Below are 17,758 nucleotides of genomic sequence, written 5' to 3'. Positions count from 1 at the left end.
AGCTTTTTTACCAGCATAAATCCTATCCATCCTTTCAATACTACTTATACTCACGCTAACTTTAAATGCTCATTGCATTATTTGAAGAAATAAAAACTGAAATATGAATGCAATCATCGTTTCTGTTTAAACTGTATCTAACAACAAAGTAAATTTTGAGCATTGTCTTAAAATTTTAAAGTAAATTGTTATGAATAAATAAAAAATATAATGCTAAAAATATTTTACAATATAATAATAATAATAATAATAATAATAATGAAGTATGCCATTTCTAATCTTTCTTGATTTGTTAATAGGATTTATTATTAATTGAAAAATACACATTGGATAATACTCATATCAAAATTCTTTAGCAACATATTTGTAATTTTTATTAACAATGAGATTATTATGTGGATATACATTTATACAAAATACAAGATTAGGTATTATGGCCATATAAGAATATTAAATATATACTATTTATTACATTTAGCGATATCAAAAAAGCTTTTCTAATGTTGAATTTGCATTAAAAGAAATGCTCTATCTTTTGACATAGAAGAGGCAATTCAAACATAAAATGTCACAGATTTTTTTTAAAATAAAGTTCTATTGTTTCATTAAATTATTCTAATTTATAATGCAAAAAAACCAAAATATTTACTTACGCAGTGATTTAGAAATTAAGAAAAAAGTGCAAAAACTAATATGCCCATTCCATTTTTTTTTTTTTTTCATTTTCAATAGAACATAATGTCAAAAAAAAATATTGTAGTATTTTCATTTTTGAATTAAAGTGATGTTTTTATTTATTCATAAATACATAAACGTTTGATAAGTTAATTGATTTAAGAATAAATGAAATAAAATACTATTTTTCTTTCACTATTTTGACTGACTGCTTCATCACTGCGTTTCATAAGTTCGTTGTTAAATTTATGTTTCTCTTTTTCTTTTCTTCATGAATAACTGCTGTATAGTTTATAATCATTAAATAAGCTGGTCAGAAGTTTTCCCATTATGATTTTTTTCATAGTACATATTTTTTAATCTAAAGTATTGTTTTTTTTTATAATTCCAATAATATTGATCATAATCTGATTGAAATCGTACAAATCAAAAACCAAATTTTCTAATCCGAACTTTGCAATTTTTTTATTTACAAGATTGAGCTTTAAACGATTTTTAAACATTTTTTTTTTCAAGTTAATTTGTCATTCGTTTTCTATTTTAAAAAAGCTTTTTTATGTCCTGTACATGTTTATAGATCCCATTAAAATATTTATCAACATAAATATTAATAAATAAATATTAATTAATGACAAATGAGTAATTAAACTTATATGAAATGCTGCATTAATTCTACAAGATATTGGGTATGATAGAAATATTTAGGTCAAATATATAAAAAAAAAAGCTCATTATCGCTCACTATTTGTATATTTCTCCGCTTTTTCACACATGAAAAAAAAAAACAAAAGATAAACCAATAGAATCAGCTTGAAAATTTATCAATATAAAAGTAACAAAAAAATTGTAACGAAAGTTAAAATAAAATGAAGCACGAAATATTGAAAATTATGGCAATGCAAAAATAATAATTTAAATGAAAATTGTTGCTTCTACTTTTGAGATATAAACAAATCCAAATAAACAAAAAAAAAAAAATATTTAAACCTGTGTATTCATTTAACAACGTTTGTTAAATTTTTATTTCTTTTTGAAAATCAAATAGTTTTAAACGATTTTGCAATTCTTAAATCATTTCCTTTTAAAAATCAAATTCATCCTTTCGAAATCAGATTGTCTGTTAAGTTAGTGATAAGAATTTTTCAATTTATTGATTTTAAAATTGTTGAAAAAAGAAATTATTCGTCGCAAATGGAACTCGGAACCTCGCTCATTTTGATTGTTGGTGCATTTGTTAAAAAATTCGAGCTTTTATAATTTCTAAATTTTTAATAACAATATATTTAGTTGTTGTTTTATGAATTTAGTACTTGAATAAACTTTAATTCAATTAACTTTTAATATTTTTATTTAGGTTTTTAAAAAGAAAATTAAACTTTTATAAAGTTTCATAACCTAAATTAATTAAACAATTCTATAAAACATATCTTATAATTTAAAGTTTTCAGTCCATCAAATTGATAATTTCATAAGAAATCAACAACTTGACTCTTGTTTATTTTTTGTTTCAACTTTAACTTGACTAGAAATGTTATTTTTTTTTATATATATTCTTAACATTTTAATACAAATATAAAGTACATACTATACTAGTATGTTTTGCTTATTTTTATTAAAATTTTAATTAATTAATTATATTTGATCCCTAAACATTGTTTTCAAAATATTTTTATTTACTAATCTTTATAAACTGCATTTAAATTTTGTAAAAAATTTATTCTAGATTTTTTTAAAAAAAAAATTAAGTACTAGTTTTGCTATTCCTATTCTCACGAAGAACAAAGAAAAAATTCGAATACAAATTCACATTTGCTTCAATATTCAAGCATTGCAGTTGTGTTTCTTTCTGCTGTATCAAAACTGAATTAAAAAGTTCAAATAAATTGTTTTTATTTAACAGACAAACAGGATAAAATTATAAAGTGAATAAAGAAGCAGATAAATTAATCAAATCAAGTGAAACAAAAGTGAATAATAAAATAAATTTGAAAACAAATTTTGAGATAAAAAAGTGTCCAAAAGATCTTTAAAGTTAATTAAATATGTTTGAATTTGAAGATGCAGGAGGATTGCATGATGTTTTCCTTAATAAAAATGCTGTAAGTAAGATAAATTAAAAATTTCATGAAATCGAGCGCGAAATATTTTTTTCAAAATGGCCTTGTATTTTCTTTCTTTGTGCACTAATACATACAAAACCGGCAATGTTATTATTTAACAGGGCTCGTCATACTACATTCAGGGATTCAAATTTTTATTAAATGCATTTTTTAAACATTAGTATTTAATAGTAAATTTCAATTTTAAATTAAAAGATTTTTCATAATAATAACACAGATATCTTAAGAAATATTTATGAAAATTTTTATTCTAGTGACTTTTTAAATATAAAAATGAAAAATTAAAAATTTCTTTTTTTAATGTTATTCAACAAAAGCAAAAACACTGATTGAAAAAATACTGATTTCAAATTTCATTACTTAAAAAATTAAAATATGTTCTCTTTTATTATACAAAACAAAGTAATATGTATTAACCGGCCGGCTTTTATCATTGCGCGCCAAGTATGTTTGAAGCTTTTGTTTTCAAATATCTATTGGATTTTTTTTTACGTAAATAGATACAAAAAATTAAATGAAATAATGAAACAAGTGCATATACTTGAACTCAAATAGTGTAATATTAAACATTTTTTTGAGTTGAAATACTATTTATTAATTACAAAGGTAAATACTATAAGAATCGTTTTTTACCGGCTAATTACTAATTATTTTCCTTCTAACTTTTTTACGTTTCTGTTTTCTTCTTAATTGCGAAGCATTTATTTGATACTCGTTGGAATTCTGATTGGATTCAATAATCGCGCGCGAAAAAGAGCACATACCAAAATTTAAAAGCACAACAATAGAAAATAAAAAACTTTCGGAAGTGAATCATGTCAAAAATGCCGGTTTTAGTGATGAACTTGAATTTTATTCCTCTTTTTTTGCACTTAGAAAAATCTTATAAAAACTTTAATTTTTAAAAACATGAATAGTTTTTTGTAAGTTCTATTGTTTTTAATTTACTCCAATTAATTGTCAATAATATTTTATTGTTTGGCTTTTAAACTTTAAATGGATCAAAAAAATTCCTATATAAAACAATTTGTATAAAAGAATGGGAAACTTAAAAAAAAACACAAAAAAAAAAAAAATAAGTTTATTTGTTTTTTCACATATTGGCATAAATAAACCATTTTTACATGATTTCTTGTTAAATATTAAATTTTAGAGCTATTTGTTCATACAAAGAAATATTCTTCTTAAGTTATTGTTTTCTGAATGTTTTTCAATTCTATTTTTTTTTGACTTATAACTAAAAAGTCATGATATAAGTGTAAAAGAAAGAAAGAAGAAAAACATCTTTACATCAGATGAATTTAAAAGTTCTCACTAACTTTTTTTTTACGATGGTGAGGTTCTTTTTACACATACAGATACTTCTTTATTTGGTTTTAAAACACATTTTTTCCTTTTTAAAGAATACTTAACAGAAGGCAAGAAGGTAGAAAAATACATGGTAGATGTTATTTTATAAACCAGTTTTCATAGCTGTGTATAAGTAATGAAGAAAAACTACATTGAATCACATTTGAACCAATTACTTATACAGATATGTTATAAAAGTAATAATTCTAAAGAGACATAAGATAGATGCTAACATACACTATGTTAAGCATGTTAAAAGAGATAATTGTAAAGAAATTCTCCTTTTTTAAGAGTTTTATACATTTCGAAGATTATATTGGCTTTTCTTATATTTTGAAAATATGAAAGATAAATGAACTAAAAATAAAAGAAAGTTATCCATTCTAATGGCGGGATTTCGAATAAATTCAGGAGAACTATAACAAAAACTTTTTTAATTGATTTTTTTTGTAAAGCACAACAAAACTTTTATTAAAATTGAAATTATAAAGTTCTTTAAATAAAAAATTGCGCCAAATTTCTAATTAAAGATATTATATATGTTAACTATATAAACTTTCGTATTCCGAATAAATAAGGACAGAATATGATTTTCTGTCCTATGTTTAAAATGGATTGTAAGGAAATCTTTTTACTTTTATATTGTATAAAGAATAAATTCTAAATCGTGTGTTTATGTTTTATACTGAATTATACGTAAAAAGAAAATCCGATAGAAATCAAGCGGTCGTCAAACTTTCTTCTCTAGTTTACACGTGTGTCGGCTAAAAGGACTTTTCTACACTTTTCTTTATTTACGTTCATTTTATTAACACCCATTCGTTATCTTTAAAAATGCAATATTTAGAATTCGAAAAGATTTCAACAATCGCTCAGTAAAAGAAAAAATATACTTAATATACTATTACTATATAAGAATATGTAAAAATAAAATTACCTGTTCTTAACATTGAAAATGCTATGCAAAAAAAAAATATTTTAAAACCTGGGTTCATTTTTTTAATTAAACTTTTCATTATTTTTTATTTAGATATTTAAATAAGTAATACAAAAATGCCAAAATTATTGCAATCTTTTCCTCAAAATTCCATATTCAGTACACCGAGACAGAATAAAGATTGTATTAAAACTCCTCGGAAAATTTCTATGTGTGCATGAAAATAAATCGATAAAGCAACAACAAAACATTTGTTTTGCGTATGCGTGAACAGTTTCCTCTTTATAATAAGTAAAAGAAATCATATTTTCATTTAACGAAAAATTCAAAAATGAAACATTGGTAATCATTATTAGCCCATACATTTTTTAACGTAATATTTGTTAAAAGTAGTTTTTTGTTTTTTAAAATTAAGCAAAATTCTAACTGAAGAACTGAATGAAAATAAAAAATTAATTAAAGCCCAAAGAACGGATTTAATAAAAATTTTCAATATTTTGAATGTATTGAAAATTAATAAGGGAAAGAATGAACCACCAGAAAATGTTTTACCCGCTTTGTTTGAAATTCACGTTTTACCCACAGTACGCAGATTCAAAGAAAAAAAGAACTAGAATTCAAAACTCATGCTCTGTTGAGCGTTCGAAAAATTTCAAATCTTTTGGCGCAACTGTACTTTTTTCGTTTCGTCTTTTTCCACTTCCATTCTCCATAAATATGCTTTAACACACTAATACACATAAAAAAGAGTATGAAGATACAAAATAATAAAAAATAAACTATACCGGGTGTTTGCCTACATTTTGTATTTGTGTTAGTAATCGAGCCAATGAAAAAGTACAGTCGCGCCAAAAGATTCAAAAATTCACGTCAGTTGCTACTTACATAAAACATTTTTTTTCTCACGAATGAATATACTGATATAAAAAACTCTATGCATCGATTTTTAAGTTTAATACGAAGTAATAGATTTTTTTTTTAATTTTTAAAATTCGTTAAAATTACAATTTTATTAATATATTGTTTTAATTTATTTACATAGGATTCACTAATGGATTGTTACATTAGCGACAGCATGCAAGACATTTATGATATTGATATTCGCTCAGAAGTAGCGACAGTTGTAGGAGGATCTAATGAATTTTCATCACTTGTTAATTTTGATCTTCCACCTTTGGATCTTGATTCAAACTCTAATGACGTATGGATGGGAAGTAGCTCACGTTGGTCTTTTGGTTCAGCAAACGACATTTACGCAGACGTTGGTGACTGCGTTAATCCTAACGTTGTAATGCCTAACACAGGTAGTATTACTGCAAATGTGTCGATGTTACTTAAGTCTCCAAAAGATCTTACTAATCTTAACAGTCATCACATGTTTGATAGTTCCATAACATCACCTCACGAAAAGAAATCACACTTAACATTTTCACCAAGTACAATAAAATTATCTCAAATCAAACAAGAACAACGTGAAACCATCAATGCTAATAATCTGAAGAGGCTTATGAGCATCAATACTATTGAAGCTAATCGAGAAAATGTAAAAAAAGATCTGAGTGGTGAATTGAGTTCGCTTAAAATAAAAAATAATATTAAATTGGCACCGGGAATCGGTGGAATAACATTTGCTCAAGGAAATGATAAACTGGAACTTCATAAGAGTCATTTGAAAGTGCTAGAAAGTACAATATATAATGTTCAGAACAAACAACAAAAGATTCAGCGTTCGGCTAGTCCTAAATTCACACTTTTACAAAATGGACATAAAAAGAATATCATTCATCATAATTATGTAACAAATGGTCATATTAGTGGACACACAATACACGAAAAAGCAACGAAAAAATCTAAAAACCATCATCCGCCAAGTGTAAGTGAGTTTCCAAAACCCGCATATAGCTACAGTTGCTTAATCGCAATGGCTTTAAAAAATTCAAGAGCTGGATCTTTACCAGTTTCTGAAATATACAGTTTTATGTGTGAACATTTTCCATACTTTAAAACTGCTCCAAATGGATGGAAAAACTCAGTTCGCCATAACTTATCATTAAACAAATGTTTTGAAAAAATTGAAAAGCCTGTTACTAACGGCGGGCAAAGAAAAGGATGCTTATGGGCAATGAATCCCGCAAAGATATCAAAAATGGATGAAGAAGTTCAAAAATGGTCTCGTAAAGATCCAATGGCCATTAAAAAAGCCATGGTACATCCAGAAAATCTTGAATCACTAGAAAAAGGTGAAATGAAACACGGTCATAGTGGTCTAAGTGATGATGAAGATGAGAATGAAATTGGGTCAGAAGAAAATGATGATGCTCAAAGTGAGGGAGAACAGGATGAAAGTTTTCTAGATACACCAGAATCCATGAATGATGCTCAAGTTAGTGATGACGAACCAGATGTGGACTTTGATGTAGAGGTATGAATTAATTGGAACCGATTTTTATACATAATAACATTGTAAATTTTATTAATTTAGATAACAGAAGATTTCTATGATATTGATATTGAAGAGTCAGCACGTGAAGCTCTAACATTAGATATAAATGGTTCAAAAGATTTTTTTGATGATGACGACACAAACAGTCTTTTCTCACCACAACAACCTCAACAAAAGAGACCGCGCTTGGAATTTTCAACATCAATCTCATCGCCTAATTCTTTAAATATATCCCACAACCGAAGAAAAACTCCACATGTCAATCGATTAATATAAAAAAACAAGAACTTAATTAAAGAGATAATTTGCAAAATTTTCAGGATATCTATTTTTTACTTTTTCAACAATTGTTTGGTAATTTTTGGATATTAAAAAATTAAAAATACAAAAGTGAACCACTGCAGTGTTTGAACTAATAGAACAATTATTGGACATACTTTTTTTTTCTGTGATTGTGTCTTTAGGACATAAAGATATATCTTGAAATTGCTATGATTCACATTTCTATTTTTACGATTGAAAATCGTCAAAAACTTCTTTTTCAAAACTAATTACAATTGACAGAATTAATAATTTTGTGATACCATTTTAAACAAAACCTAGATAATTTGAAATTTCTCTTCTTGTGAGCTATTATTTTTACGTGAATAAATTTTTATATGTGAAAGGAAAGAAATTTAGAATAATTGTTTGAAAAAGTAAAATAGGATAAAATAGATTTTATGAAGACGCTTAAATGTAGTTTTTTCTTCAAGCTTATAAGTTTCAAAATTTTCCATTTTCATTTATTATTATTATTAAAAATAAATCATAGGGAAACCAATTTTGTATCAAAATTCAAGATATAAATTTACCTAATAATATAATATTGATAATATAAATAAGAATTTCTAGTTTTGTACGAATATACTTTTGTAATTAATGTCTCTGTAATACATATAATTCGATAGGATTATTTTAAGGATTGTAAATATTACTTAAGGAATTTTAATTAACAAAGAATTGTACAGTGAATTTCTATTAGGTTATTAAAGGCGAATTTTTCTCGTATGCGGGATGATGTACAATATCATCGAATTTGCCAGTGCAGTATTGAGCTATCTTTTCATATTTTCTGAAGGGAAAGCTATCTTTTAATTTTTTATTTTCATTTGTTTAAAAATTTTAACTAATGGGTCAAATAAAAAATCGACCTTAATCATCTATACCTAAATAAAAAAAAATCAATTAAAGTACAGTACAAAATGTGTTGCTGAATCGTTAGTTACTGATTTGCAAATTTTATTTTAATTAAAGTGATTTTTTCTTGTATATTTATATCTTATTTCTTTATTCTAAAAAATATATTTCATATTTCATGAAATTAGAAATTTAAATAGGCAGTGAGATACATAGAGATATGAAAAAGGAAAATCCATTATTATTTTGGAAAAATTCTGTATTATCAATCTGAATGTATGAATAATAAAAAGCGTGTTAAAAAATCTGAACTTTTTATAAAGTTCATTAAATTTTTGTTGAAAAATTATCATGACTAAGAAATAATATGTTGTAATATTTCGTAATAGGAATACGAATGATAAATAATCATTTAAATTTTATAATCAGAGAAAAAATTAAAAATATGTGAAAATGATAATTTTCTATCATTTAAAAAAAAAAAAAAAACATTAATTTCACAAGTTTTTTTCCCTAAAAATATTTCGCTGTAATTTGTAATTTGAACAATTTTAATTTTGTAAAATGTGATAAATGATGAAAAAAATTAAGAGTAAAAAACATTTAAAAAAATTAAATGACGTTTACATAGTGTTCAACTTCTTCAAGCATTTCATATTCTTCATATATAACTTCATCAGTGCCGTCATCAATATCACCGTCCTCTTTTTTAACAAATGGTATTGCTCCTGGTTCAGTGTGCTTTTTCATGTGCTTTCCTAAAATTGAAAATATCACATTATTTTTTGATATTATGATTCCATTTAAGCTATGAACTTACCTCGTCCAGATTTGGTTTGAAATACTTGATTACAAATAGAGCAAGGATATTGTGATTGGCTGTGCGTGTACTCATGATTACTTAATTCTTTCTTAGTTTTGTATTTATTGTTGCATGTAAAGCATTCAAATATTTCACCTTCATAATGAACAAACGAGTGCGATGTTGCATCTGAAAAATAAGTCCAATAAACCTTTTTTTATTTTACCTCGTTTTTTAATAATAAAACTTACCACGTCGCCGATAAAAAGATGCTGGACAATCAGGACATTGATATAAAACTCCTCGATCTTTCGGCTCATGGACTGCATAATAGTGTCTTTGAAGCACTTTTTCATATCTTTCTCGTTTACCACAAATGGTGCATTCATATGGTTTTTGCTGAGCCTTTTCTGAATGACGATTTATCATATGACTTTGTAATCCTTTCTCTAGAATAATAGTTTCGCAAACCGGACATTTAACATAAGTTCTAACATTTGTGTGAACAGACTTTTTATGATTAATCATATCGCAACGACGTTTAAATTTTTTATCGCATTCTGAGCATTTAAATGGCCTGGTAGGATTGTGGATTCGTTTAATATGATTATTTAAATCATATGGCGAGTTTGTTTCAAAAAAGCAATTTTCATTATTGCATTTAAATTCTTTTAGATTTGCATGTGACTTCTTATGAATGGAAAGAAGATGTTTAGTTAGATAGCGTTTATCACAAATATCGCAAGCAAATTTTTTTTCCTTATTAATGCTCAATGTTTGTTCAAGATCTTTTTCCTGCTTTGTAATAAATGTATTTTCAAACGAATCATCATACATTTTTTCAGATTGTTTCACATGCAAATGATGATTTAAATGTGTAATTAAAGATGTTTTACTTTCAAAGTTATCACCACAAAAATCGCATATTAAAGGTATATTTTGACGTTTTTGAAAATTGGATGTACGATAAAATGTAGATGTTATTACTGGAGGAAGTTTGCGTTTAATTATTCTTCCACTAGAGCTTTTCAAAATTTCTTGTGGAGAAGTTAATTCTTCTTGTTGGTCTTGTATTTCCTCTTCCGTTAAATTTCTCACTACGATTGAATGTTTATTTTCCTTTTTATCTTTTACTGGTTCTATCTTAATTTCAGACTTTATGTCACTCATCTGATTGACATCCAATAATTTTGGCTTCCTTCCAGGTTTCTTTTTAACACTCACATCTTTGTTTATAGTTATAATGTCTTCATCGTCGAATACAAAATTCATCTCATCATCATCATTAGCTTTTTTTGGATTTACAGTGATTTCCATTAATTGTTGTTTAGCTATTTTAGCTATTTCTTCCTTTGTCATACTGTCTGCTAATGTTTCTAGTGGGGGTCCCTTACATCTTCCCATTTTTTTATGCTTATTTAAGCCAGTGATGAAGGTAAACATTTGCTTACAAATTTCACATTGAATTGTCTTTTTTCTGTGAACATTCATGTGAAGATCTAACAAACTCTTTTTTTTGAAGTTTTTACCACATTCCTGCAAAACGATATCATGACAATGTATATTTGATAACGGTTAAAGAAAGAATATTACCTCACAAGTATGAATGACACCACTGAAATGGCTCAATATTTTATGACTCATGAGCTCATCTCTTAGATCAAAAGCAGCGTTACATTCATTGCAACGAAAATGTGATCCAATCATTCCATTCTTATGTATTTCTCGCTCGTGAGCATCTCTTACGTCGCTTCTTGCAAACATCCGTGTACAAAATCTACATTGTACTTGAAGATCCTGATTATGAATCGCAGCAACATGACCCAAGAGTAGTTTTTTATGTTCAAATACTCTAAAATATTAAAAAAGTTACAGCATTTCATGTTAAGATATTCTCATTTGGATATTCTCACCTTCCACAGGCTTCACATTGGTGATGCTCAAAGTGTTGTCTCAAATGATATCGCAGTGACTGTACACTTTTATATCCACGATTACAAGCTCTACACTCAACATAGAAGTACTTTCGATGATGAGTCATGTGAAGTCTTAAATTATCTTTACTTCTGAAGACTTTTCCACATTGATCACAGGTATAATTTTTTGGTGTATGTCTCAACTCAATATGATTTGAAAGTTTTGTTTGATTTGCTAGAACTTTGTTACAAATGGGACATATTGAGTTGCTATATTGCAAAATATGTTTTTCATTATGCACATTTAGTTCTTCCTGGTTATCAAAGCTGATGTTGTTTTTCTTGCAGATTCGATTTATGCATTTAAATTTGTCCTCATTTGTACTGCGTATGATAGATTGATAACTAATATCCACTTCATTCTTCTGTATTTTCAATAACTGCATATCCTCATCATTATCTTGTTGTGGAATTGTTTCATAATTAGCTGTTTCTTGTTTTTGAATATGAATCAATTCTTTTACGCTTTCATTTTGCTCTTCTTCAACCTCAATGTATTCATAAACAATCCCATTTTCGTCGTTTTCAGGTTCATATTCAATGATTTCCGAATAATCGTCATCATTATTACTATTTTGCTGGGTGATTGTGATCACTTCTAAGTAGTTTTCTTCTGTCTTTGACATGTTATTTGTAATTTTTTAATGGATTTTTTGGCTTCACTTTTTAACTTGATATTATTTTTATAAGCCGCTGTACCATACTAGCTCGCTTTTGAAACTTTTATTATAATAATAAACCTGCGGATTAACTTTGTTAAAGATTTTATTACACTTTTTTTTATTTGTGCTCCTGATAAATTTCTATACTGTCTAATTTCTATTTTTTTACACGCTTGTTTTGCTTTTCTTTTAATTAATATATAAATATTAAGCAATGAAATGGCGTTTTGTTTTTTGATTTAATCTGATTTATTTTCCTTTATAAGACTGTCTTATAACGAAAAAAAGGAACGTTTAAAACCCTGATATAAAAAATACGCGCATTTTTTAGGTACTTATCTTTTCTAAACAAAACAGCATAAACTTAAAAATTTTTTACACTTTTTATTATTTCTTTAATTAATAATAATATTTAATTTTCTTATACTTATTGTATATTTTAACATTATATTTTTAATGTTTTTAGCACAAAAAATACCGAAATATAATTATTACCATTTAATAATACATTTTTTAAAGATGTTTTATGCTTTATTTATTTATACATATTTTTTATTATTATTTTAATCAAGATCGCATCATATTGCTTCAATTTTTTTTTAAAGTTTTTATTGAACTTAAAAAGACCATGAATAAAGGAAGAGAATATGATATCTCTGAGAAAAAAAATCAAATGTTTCTCTCTCGTTATTACTGGCTCAATGTTTTCTTCGTCATGGAAGAGCTATTGCCGAGCAAAACTTTATTAATGTATATTATATGATGGTAACTTACCATTGGTAAGCATCAAATTAAATAATTGCAAAAGTAAATATGAAAGTTTATCAGAAAAGAAGGCATCACATACTTCTTCATCTTCTTTTTTGGAATATCGTATGACGCAATTTGGATTTTTTTTACATCATTGACATGACCTTTCATAAATTTGATAAAGGTAGAAAAAAAGCTGGATCTTCTTGAAAAAGTTTTTTTTCTACAGATACCTATATAGTTTTTGCCAAATATTAAAACAACCAATTAATGTATTGTACACTTGTATTAGTTAATAACTTAACTTTTGCTTCTAGTCATTAGATATATTGAACAAATAATACAAAAATAAAAATGAGAGAAATTAAAGTTTAGTAAATAAAATAAAAAAATGAAAGACAGAGCGCGAGAAAATGAAACGAAAATCTTCTATTTCATTCATTTATCATCTGACCGTGTGTTCAGACAATATTATATTAAGGAAAATTCGAGCGAAATATTAAAACGTATTATCAGTGATTTTTTGAGGCAACACAAAATTAATAATAAATTCTTGACAAAATTAATCATGCAAAAAAGCTAATAAATTGTATTATGCATATTTAAAAAAAAATTGTACAATGGTGAAGCGAAAACATTAAAAGTATTCTCTTACTTTATTAAATCAATTGGAACTTCCTCGATTTTTTCAAAAAAACAAAAAACGCAACATAAAAAGTGTAGCAGAAATACTTATAATAATTTTATAAAAATGGATGTGGATTACAACATATTTCGCGACTGTGATAGTGATAACACTACAGCTAATACGAATCGTTCTAATTCTGTATACATTTTTGGATATGGCTCTTTAATCTGGAATCCAGGATTTGAATATGCTGAATGTTTAACTGGATGTACGTAACACTTTAAAGTAATACAAGTCACTATGTACATATATGATTTTCTTTTACGTTAAATCATTGTAGATGTTCGTGGCTATTCTCGTAAATTTTGGCAAGGAAATGTAACTCACCGAGGCACAGTAGAAAATGTAAGCTTTTACAAATAATTTAATGCCTTTGAGACAATAGACAATACAATTCGATTTCCTTACACGTGCTATACACTTACTTTGGACTTAGAACTTGGAATATAAAACTACGTCATTCAATATGTTCTCGTTCAATCATAATTTAATTAATCAATATAGGAAAAAATTGATGTAGAATTAACCAGGATTGGACATTTTTTTTCAAGGAATATTTTCTGATGAAAATTTATAAAAGTATTTCATAGATTGCACGTTTTAAAAGTGACCATGTGCGATCTCAAAAATAAAATAATTTCCATTATTTTAATATACTGCAACTATTTTCTATTTTTGTTCCAATATAAAATTTGTCAAAAAATAAAACCTTGACAGATGAAGGAAAAATAGAAAATTTAAAAGTAGCAAAAGTGATAACCGAATTTTAATTTAATCGCAAATTCAAAATTTATTGCGCATATTCGCTTTCTTTAAATTTTGATCTAACTTGATAACATAAAGGTCCGTAAATCAAAAGTAGACAAAAGCCAGACAGAAAAAATTTATTTATAGATTGCTGATAAAATACAAGTGTGTATATAAAAAGAGAATTCAAAATATTAGAGTATGATCATGACACAAAAAATCTTATCATTCGCATAGCACACACGTAATAAATATTAAATTTCATATTATTTTTAAATTAGGTAAACCTACACAAAACACTGAATAATTTATTTATTTCTTGTTATAGCCTGGCCGAGTAGTTACGCTAGTAGAAGACAAAACTAGTATAACTTGGGGATGTGCGTTTAAAGTAACAGGAGATTACGCTTTACAGTATTTGGAGCAAAGGGAATGCACTCTAGGAGGATATGAAATAAAACATACAAAATTTTATCCTCGTGTGGCTAGTGAATCTTCAGGCATAACTGGGGAGGCTTTTTTAGTTGTTTTATATATTGCTACTGCCAATCCGTTTAATAATTATTGGTTAGGAGATGATAATTCTGATGTAATTGCACAGCAAATAGTGAATGCTTCGGGAAATAGTGGACATAATATTGAATATTTATTAAGGCTAGCTATGTTTATGCGTGAAGAAATCCCTCATGCAGAAGATGAACATCTATTTACTTTAGAGAAATTAGTGAGAGAAGAAATGATAAGACGTAAAATTTGTATTATATCAGTGATGGGACAACAACCAGCAAGAGTTCAAAGAGATCATCACGAAACACTTAATCGGAATGTTACATTTGCTCATTCATCGAGAGTTCCTGAGAAAAAGCTACGTTGTTTGAATATTTGATTGCTGAAAGTTTTGGTTGCTAAATGTTAATTCATGTTAATAAATAAAACTAATATAAAAAAATGCGCATTTGTTTTTAAAAAATTACAGAAGTACTCGTTTTTATCGAGTCATTGATTACCAACAAACCATTTCTCCGATCCTGAGATTAAAAAAAATCACCATAGAATAAATCTGGGAAGGGGGGGTCTAGAAATTCGTTTTTTTTTGCGTAACGTAATAAGTGAACGACCCCAAACCCTACTGAGATTTATTACCTACCTAAGCTACCTTTTTGAAAAAAGTTTCAAAAATGTGCTAAAAGCGATGCATAAGATGGGAAGACAAATAACAAAGAAAATTAATATCTATGAATAATGAATATTTTTCTTTATTTAAATTTAAAACATAATCATGTTGAAAATTTTCAATTAGTAAGGATTTCAGATGCTCTGGATTCGATCAATTTTTCCATTGTTGTTATAGATTGAATCCAAACTTCGAGGGTGTTTGCCATTCCAGATATATGATTTCTATCGAGAACTCGAGGAGCTACCCATGTCATATTAACATTTCCTGAAACTTGATCAATTGCGCCTCGGACTAATCCTTGAGCTAATGCTTTCATGATGAGATGTTCAACCTCTTTAACAGGCAACCTGGTTTCATTAGCGATTTCCGTGAATGTTATGGTACGATTATTAGCTGGACGTTTGAAAGTCATTTCCATTAAGCACAATAGTGAAATTTTTTGACGCAGCTTTGTTTCTTGTGCTGCTAAATCAGCCATCTGAGACCATTGAGGCTTCATTTGTTCAAATTTAACAATATCACCACTGTTAAATGCTTTCAATAGTTCAATTAACCATTCATATTCGGTTCCAGTAAGAGAATCAATAATTTGATGTGACAATAATTCCCCAATATTGTAAATACCTTCACCAAGCAACGCTGCTAATCCTAAAAAGAAAGCCTGTTGAGCCCATTGATCTTTTGGAAAGCTATCAATAGAACATCCTAGGAATTGCAATGATGATCTATAATAATCAGCATGCTGTCCTATCAGACGATAATATTGCGATGCAAGTAGGTAGTATTTTCCATGAACAGGCGTAACATTTACAGCCTCATCTAATGTTCCTCTCAAATCTTCAATAATTTTCTTTGTAGCATCAAGATCATTAAGGAATTCTAAGTAGATTTGGCCTTGAAGAACTTGGCAAAAATTGTGTGCCTCATCGCACATTTTGACTTTTTCCTTTAACTTTTCAATAAAAGCAACTGCTTCCTTTTTATCACTCATATGTCCAATAATTACTGAAAGAATCTCAACCAGATAGAATGGATTGATTTTTGTTTCGAACGATTGGATAAAGTTTGTGTATAGCTGGATGAGTGCTTGCTCATTCTGCATTTTTGGAGTCTTAACAAAAGAGTCCAGTTTCAATGTTAATTCATTATAAAGTCTAAAATTTTATGTAAATTGGAATTAAGAATGTTTAATTTGATTAATGATTATCTTTCTTACTTTTCATTATACAATTCTTCCAATGTTCCCCATTCTTCAGCCAGTTCTTTATCGCTTGTACGCTTTTGCTCGCTCAAATATGTTCCTACAGCAGTTTGTGACATTTTTTGCACTGTATTTTACTAAATTAGAGTGAAATTTATGAATTATAATAAATTTTTGAATGACTTGACGAAATTTTTAGCAAATCGGTTTTGTATAACACAAATCGGTTAAATAGAATAAAGTTGAAAAGTAATTGTATACAAAAGCGCATTTTTACCTAAATTGAATTTGAGTGGTTCTACAGGGTTCTATGGGTGTAAATATTTATTAACTAAAACGGAAATAAAAAGCAATTAAAATACTTGAAAAGTATATATTATAAAGAAGAATGTTTAATAATCCAAATGCTAGATATTGATTTAACAAAGAAATTAAAACTTAGTTTTTAAAATTTCGAAAACCGTTCGGTCTTTAATAATGTAGATTATTTTATAATGTTCAAGTTATTTTAAGAATTATTAGAATGTGTTTTATTATACCGTTACTATTTACTTGTCCCTATAAATGAACAAGGCTCTTTATCAATTATCACAAGTTTATCATATAAAAAATTATCAGTAATTTTTATTGGCAATACATCTAAACATACCTAAATCTGCTAACGTTTTGCTATTTTATTTTAGTTTATATTCAGCTTTTCAAGATGCTATTTAAAATTAGACGACTATCTATTCGTTCTATTAAATTGTTTCACGAAAATCCTGAAGTGTTTTTGAAGTCTCAATGGCAAAAAAGTGCTAAGAGTTGGATATTCTTAACATATCGATGGACTCTCTGTATATTTTTCATTTTTGTACTAACATACTCGTTATTGCAAAACCCAACAACAAACATTTATTTCTTCATATATTTAACTAATCTTGGAATTTTACTGGTTACGATCTTTACTTTATATGCTGCTATATTCATCACATTATATCATTTTGATATAATTAAAATCGATTCTGAATCATTCAGTTACAAATTCTTCTGGATTTTTTCGAACATGTCA

At 26.9% G+C, this 17,758-nt stretch overlaps 4 protein-coding genes across 7 annotated transcripts; 2 read left to right on the top strand and 2 right to left on the bottom strand.

The window, feature by feature from the left end:
• The first annotated feature begins 2,484 nt into the window (after positions 1 to 2,484).
• jumu (jumeau) lies at positions 2,485 to 8,276 on the top strand. Its single transcript, XM_070647173.1, has 3 exons — positions 2,485 to 2,774; positions 6,125 to 7,504; positions 7,565 to 8,276. Exons 1-3 carry the CDS (start codon positions 2,718 to 2,720, stop codon positions 7,799 to 7,801), a joined length of 1,674 nt encoding a protein of 557 aa, XP_070503274.1. The 5' UTR covers positions 2,485 to 2,717; the 3' UTR covers positions 7,802 to 8,276.
• Positions 8,277 to 8,920: 644 nt separating this feature from the next.
• LOC139095711 (zinc finger protein 493-like) lies at positions 8,921 to 13,228 on the bottom strand. Of its 3 annotated transcripts, XM_070647171.1 has the most exons (7): positions 13,200 to 13,218; positions 12,640 to 13,127; positions 11,420 to 12,222; positions 11,100 to 11,358; positions 9,758 to 11,042; positions 9,525 to 9,695; positions 8,921 to 9,462 (listed from the first exon to the last, which is right to left on the bottom strand). In XM_070647171.1, the coding sequence occupies exons 3-7, from the start codon at positions 12,106 to 12,108 to the stop codon at positions 9,317 to 9,319; spliced, it is 2,550 nt and encodes an 849-aa protein (XP_070503272.1). In that variant the 5' UTR covers positions 12,109 to 12,222; positions 12,640 to 13,127; positions 13,200 to 13,218; the 3' UTR covers positions 8,921 to 9,316. The 3 variants fall into 3 exon arrangements, with proteins under 3 accessions (XP_070503272.1, XP_070503271.1, XP_070503273.1); XM_070647170.1 differs by having other exon boundaries at positions 12,640 to 13,228; XM_070647172.1 differs by having other exon boundaries at positions 12,919 to 13,228.
• LOC139095713 (glutathione-specific gamma-glutamylcyclotransferase 1) lies at positions 13,145 to 15,278 on the top strand. Its single transcript, XM_070647174.1, has 3 exons — positions 13,145 to 13,790; positions 13,863 to 13,927; positions 14,658 to 15,278. Exons 1-3 carry the CDS (start codon positions 13,646 to 13,648, stop codon positions 15,213 to 15,215), a joined length of 768 nt encoding a protein of 255 aa, XP_070503275.1. The 5' UTR covers positions 13,145 to 13,645; the 3' UTR covers positions 15,216 to 15,278.
• A 283-nt stretch (positions 15,279 to 15,561) lies between these two features.
• On the bottom strand, positions 15,562 to 17,527 carry Rpn9 (regulatory particle non-ATPase 9). Of its 2 annotated transcripts, XM_070647425.1 has the most exons (4): positions 17,357 to 17,527; positions 16,985 to 17,038; positions 16,723 to 16,844; positions 15,562 to 16,660 (listed from the first exon to the last, which is right to left on the bottom strand). In XM_070647425.1, the coding sequence occupies exons 3-4, from the start codon at positions 16,824 to 16,826 to the stop codon at positions 15,622 to 15,624; spliced, it is 1,143 nt and encodes a 380-aa protein (XP_070503526.1). In that variant the 5' UTR covers positions 16,827 to 16,844; positions 16,985 to 17,038; positions 17,357 to 17,527; the 3' UTR covers positions 15,562 to 15,621. The 2 variants fall into 2 exon arrangements, with proteins under 2 accessions (XP_070503526.1, XP_070503527.1); XM_070647426.1 differs by lacking the exon at positions 16,985 to 17,038.
• Positions 17,528 to 17,758: the final 231 nt, after the last annotated feature.

The sequence above is a fragment of the Chironomus tepperi genome, unplaced genomic scaffold, assembly GCF_022539635.2.
Source record: "Chironomus tepperi strain 1889 unplaced genomic scaffold, CSIRO-AGI_Ctep_v1 contig_376, whole genome shotgun sequence".
NCBI classification, from domain to species: Eukaryota; Metazoa; Arthropoda; class Insecta; order Diptera; family Chironomidae; genus Chironomus; species Chironomus tepperi.
The sequence above is the reverse complement of the archived record's forward strand: the minus strand, read 5'-3'. Positions and strand labels throughout refer to the sequence as shown.

Coding starts and splice junctions, on each gene's coding strand:
- jumu (XM_070647173.1), top strand. CDS start 2,718: ATGTTTGAATTTGAAGATGCAGGAGGATTGCATGATGTTTTCCTTAAT. Junction 2,775..6,124: donor TTTTCCTTAATAAAAATGCT/GTAAGTAAGATA, acceptor TTATTTACATAG/GATTCACTAATGGATTGTTA. Junction 7,505..7,564: donor ATGTGGACTTTGATGTAGAG/GTATGAATTAAT, acceptor TTATTAATTTAG/ATAACAGAAGATTTCTATGA.
- LOC139095711 (XM_070647170.1), bottom strand. CDS start 12,108: ATGTCAAAGACAGAAGAAAACTACTTAGAAGTGATCACAATCACCCAG. Junction 11,359..11,419: donor CAATGTGAAGCCTGTGGAAG/GTGAGAATATCC, acceptor TTAATATTTTAG/AGTATTTGAACATAAAAAAC. Junction 11,043..11,099: donor GTGTCATTCATACTTGTGAG/GTAATATTCTTT, acceptor ATCGTTTTGCAG/GAATGTGGTAAAAACTTCAA.
- Rpn9 (XM_070647425.1), bottom strand. CDS start 16,826: ATGTCACAAACTGCTGTAGGAACATATTTGAGCGAGCAAAAGCGTACA. Junction 16,661..16,722: donor GAAGAATTGTATAATGAAAA/GTAAGAAAGATA, acceptor ATAAAATTTTAG/ACTTTATAATGAATTAACAT.
- LOC139095713 (XM_070647174.1), top strand. CDS start 13,646: ATGGATGTGGATTACAACATATTTCGCGACTGTGATAGTGATAACACT. Junction 13,791..13,862: donor TGCTGAATGTTTAACTGGAT/GTACGTAACACT, acceptor AAATCATTGTAG/ATGTTCGTGGCTATTCTCGT. Junction 13,928..14,657: donor ACCGAGGCACAGTAGAAAAT/GTAAGCTTTTAC, acceptor TTCTTGTTATAG/CCTGGCCGAGTAGTTACGCT.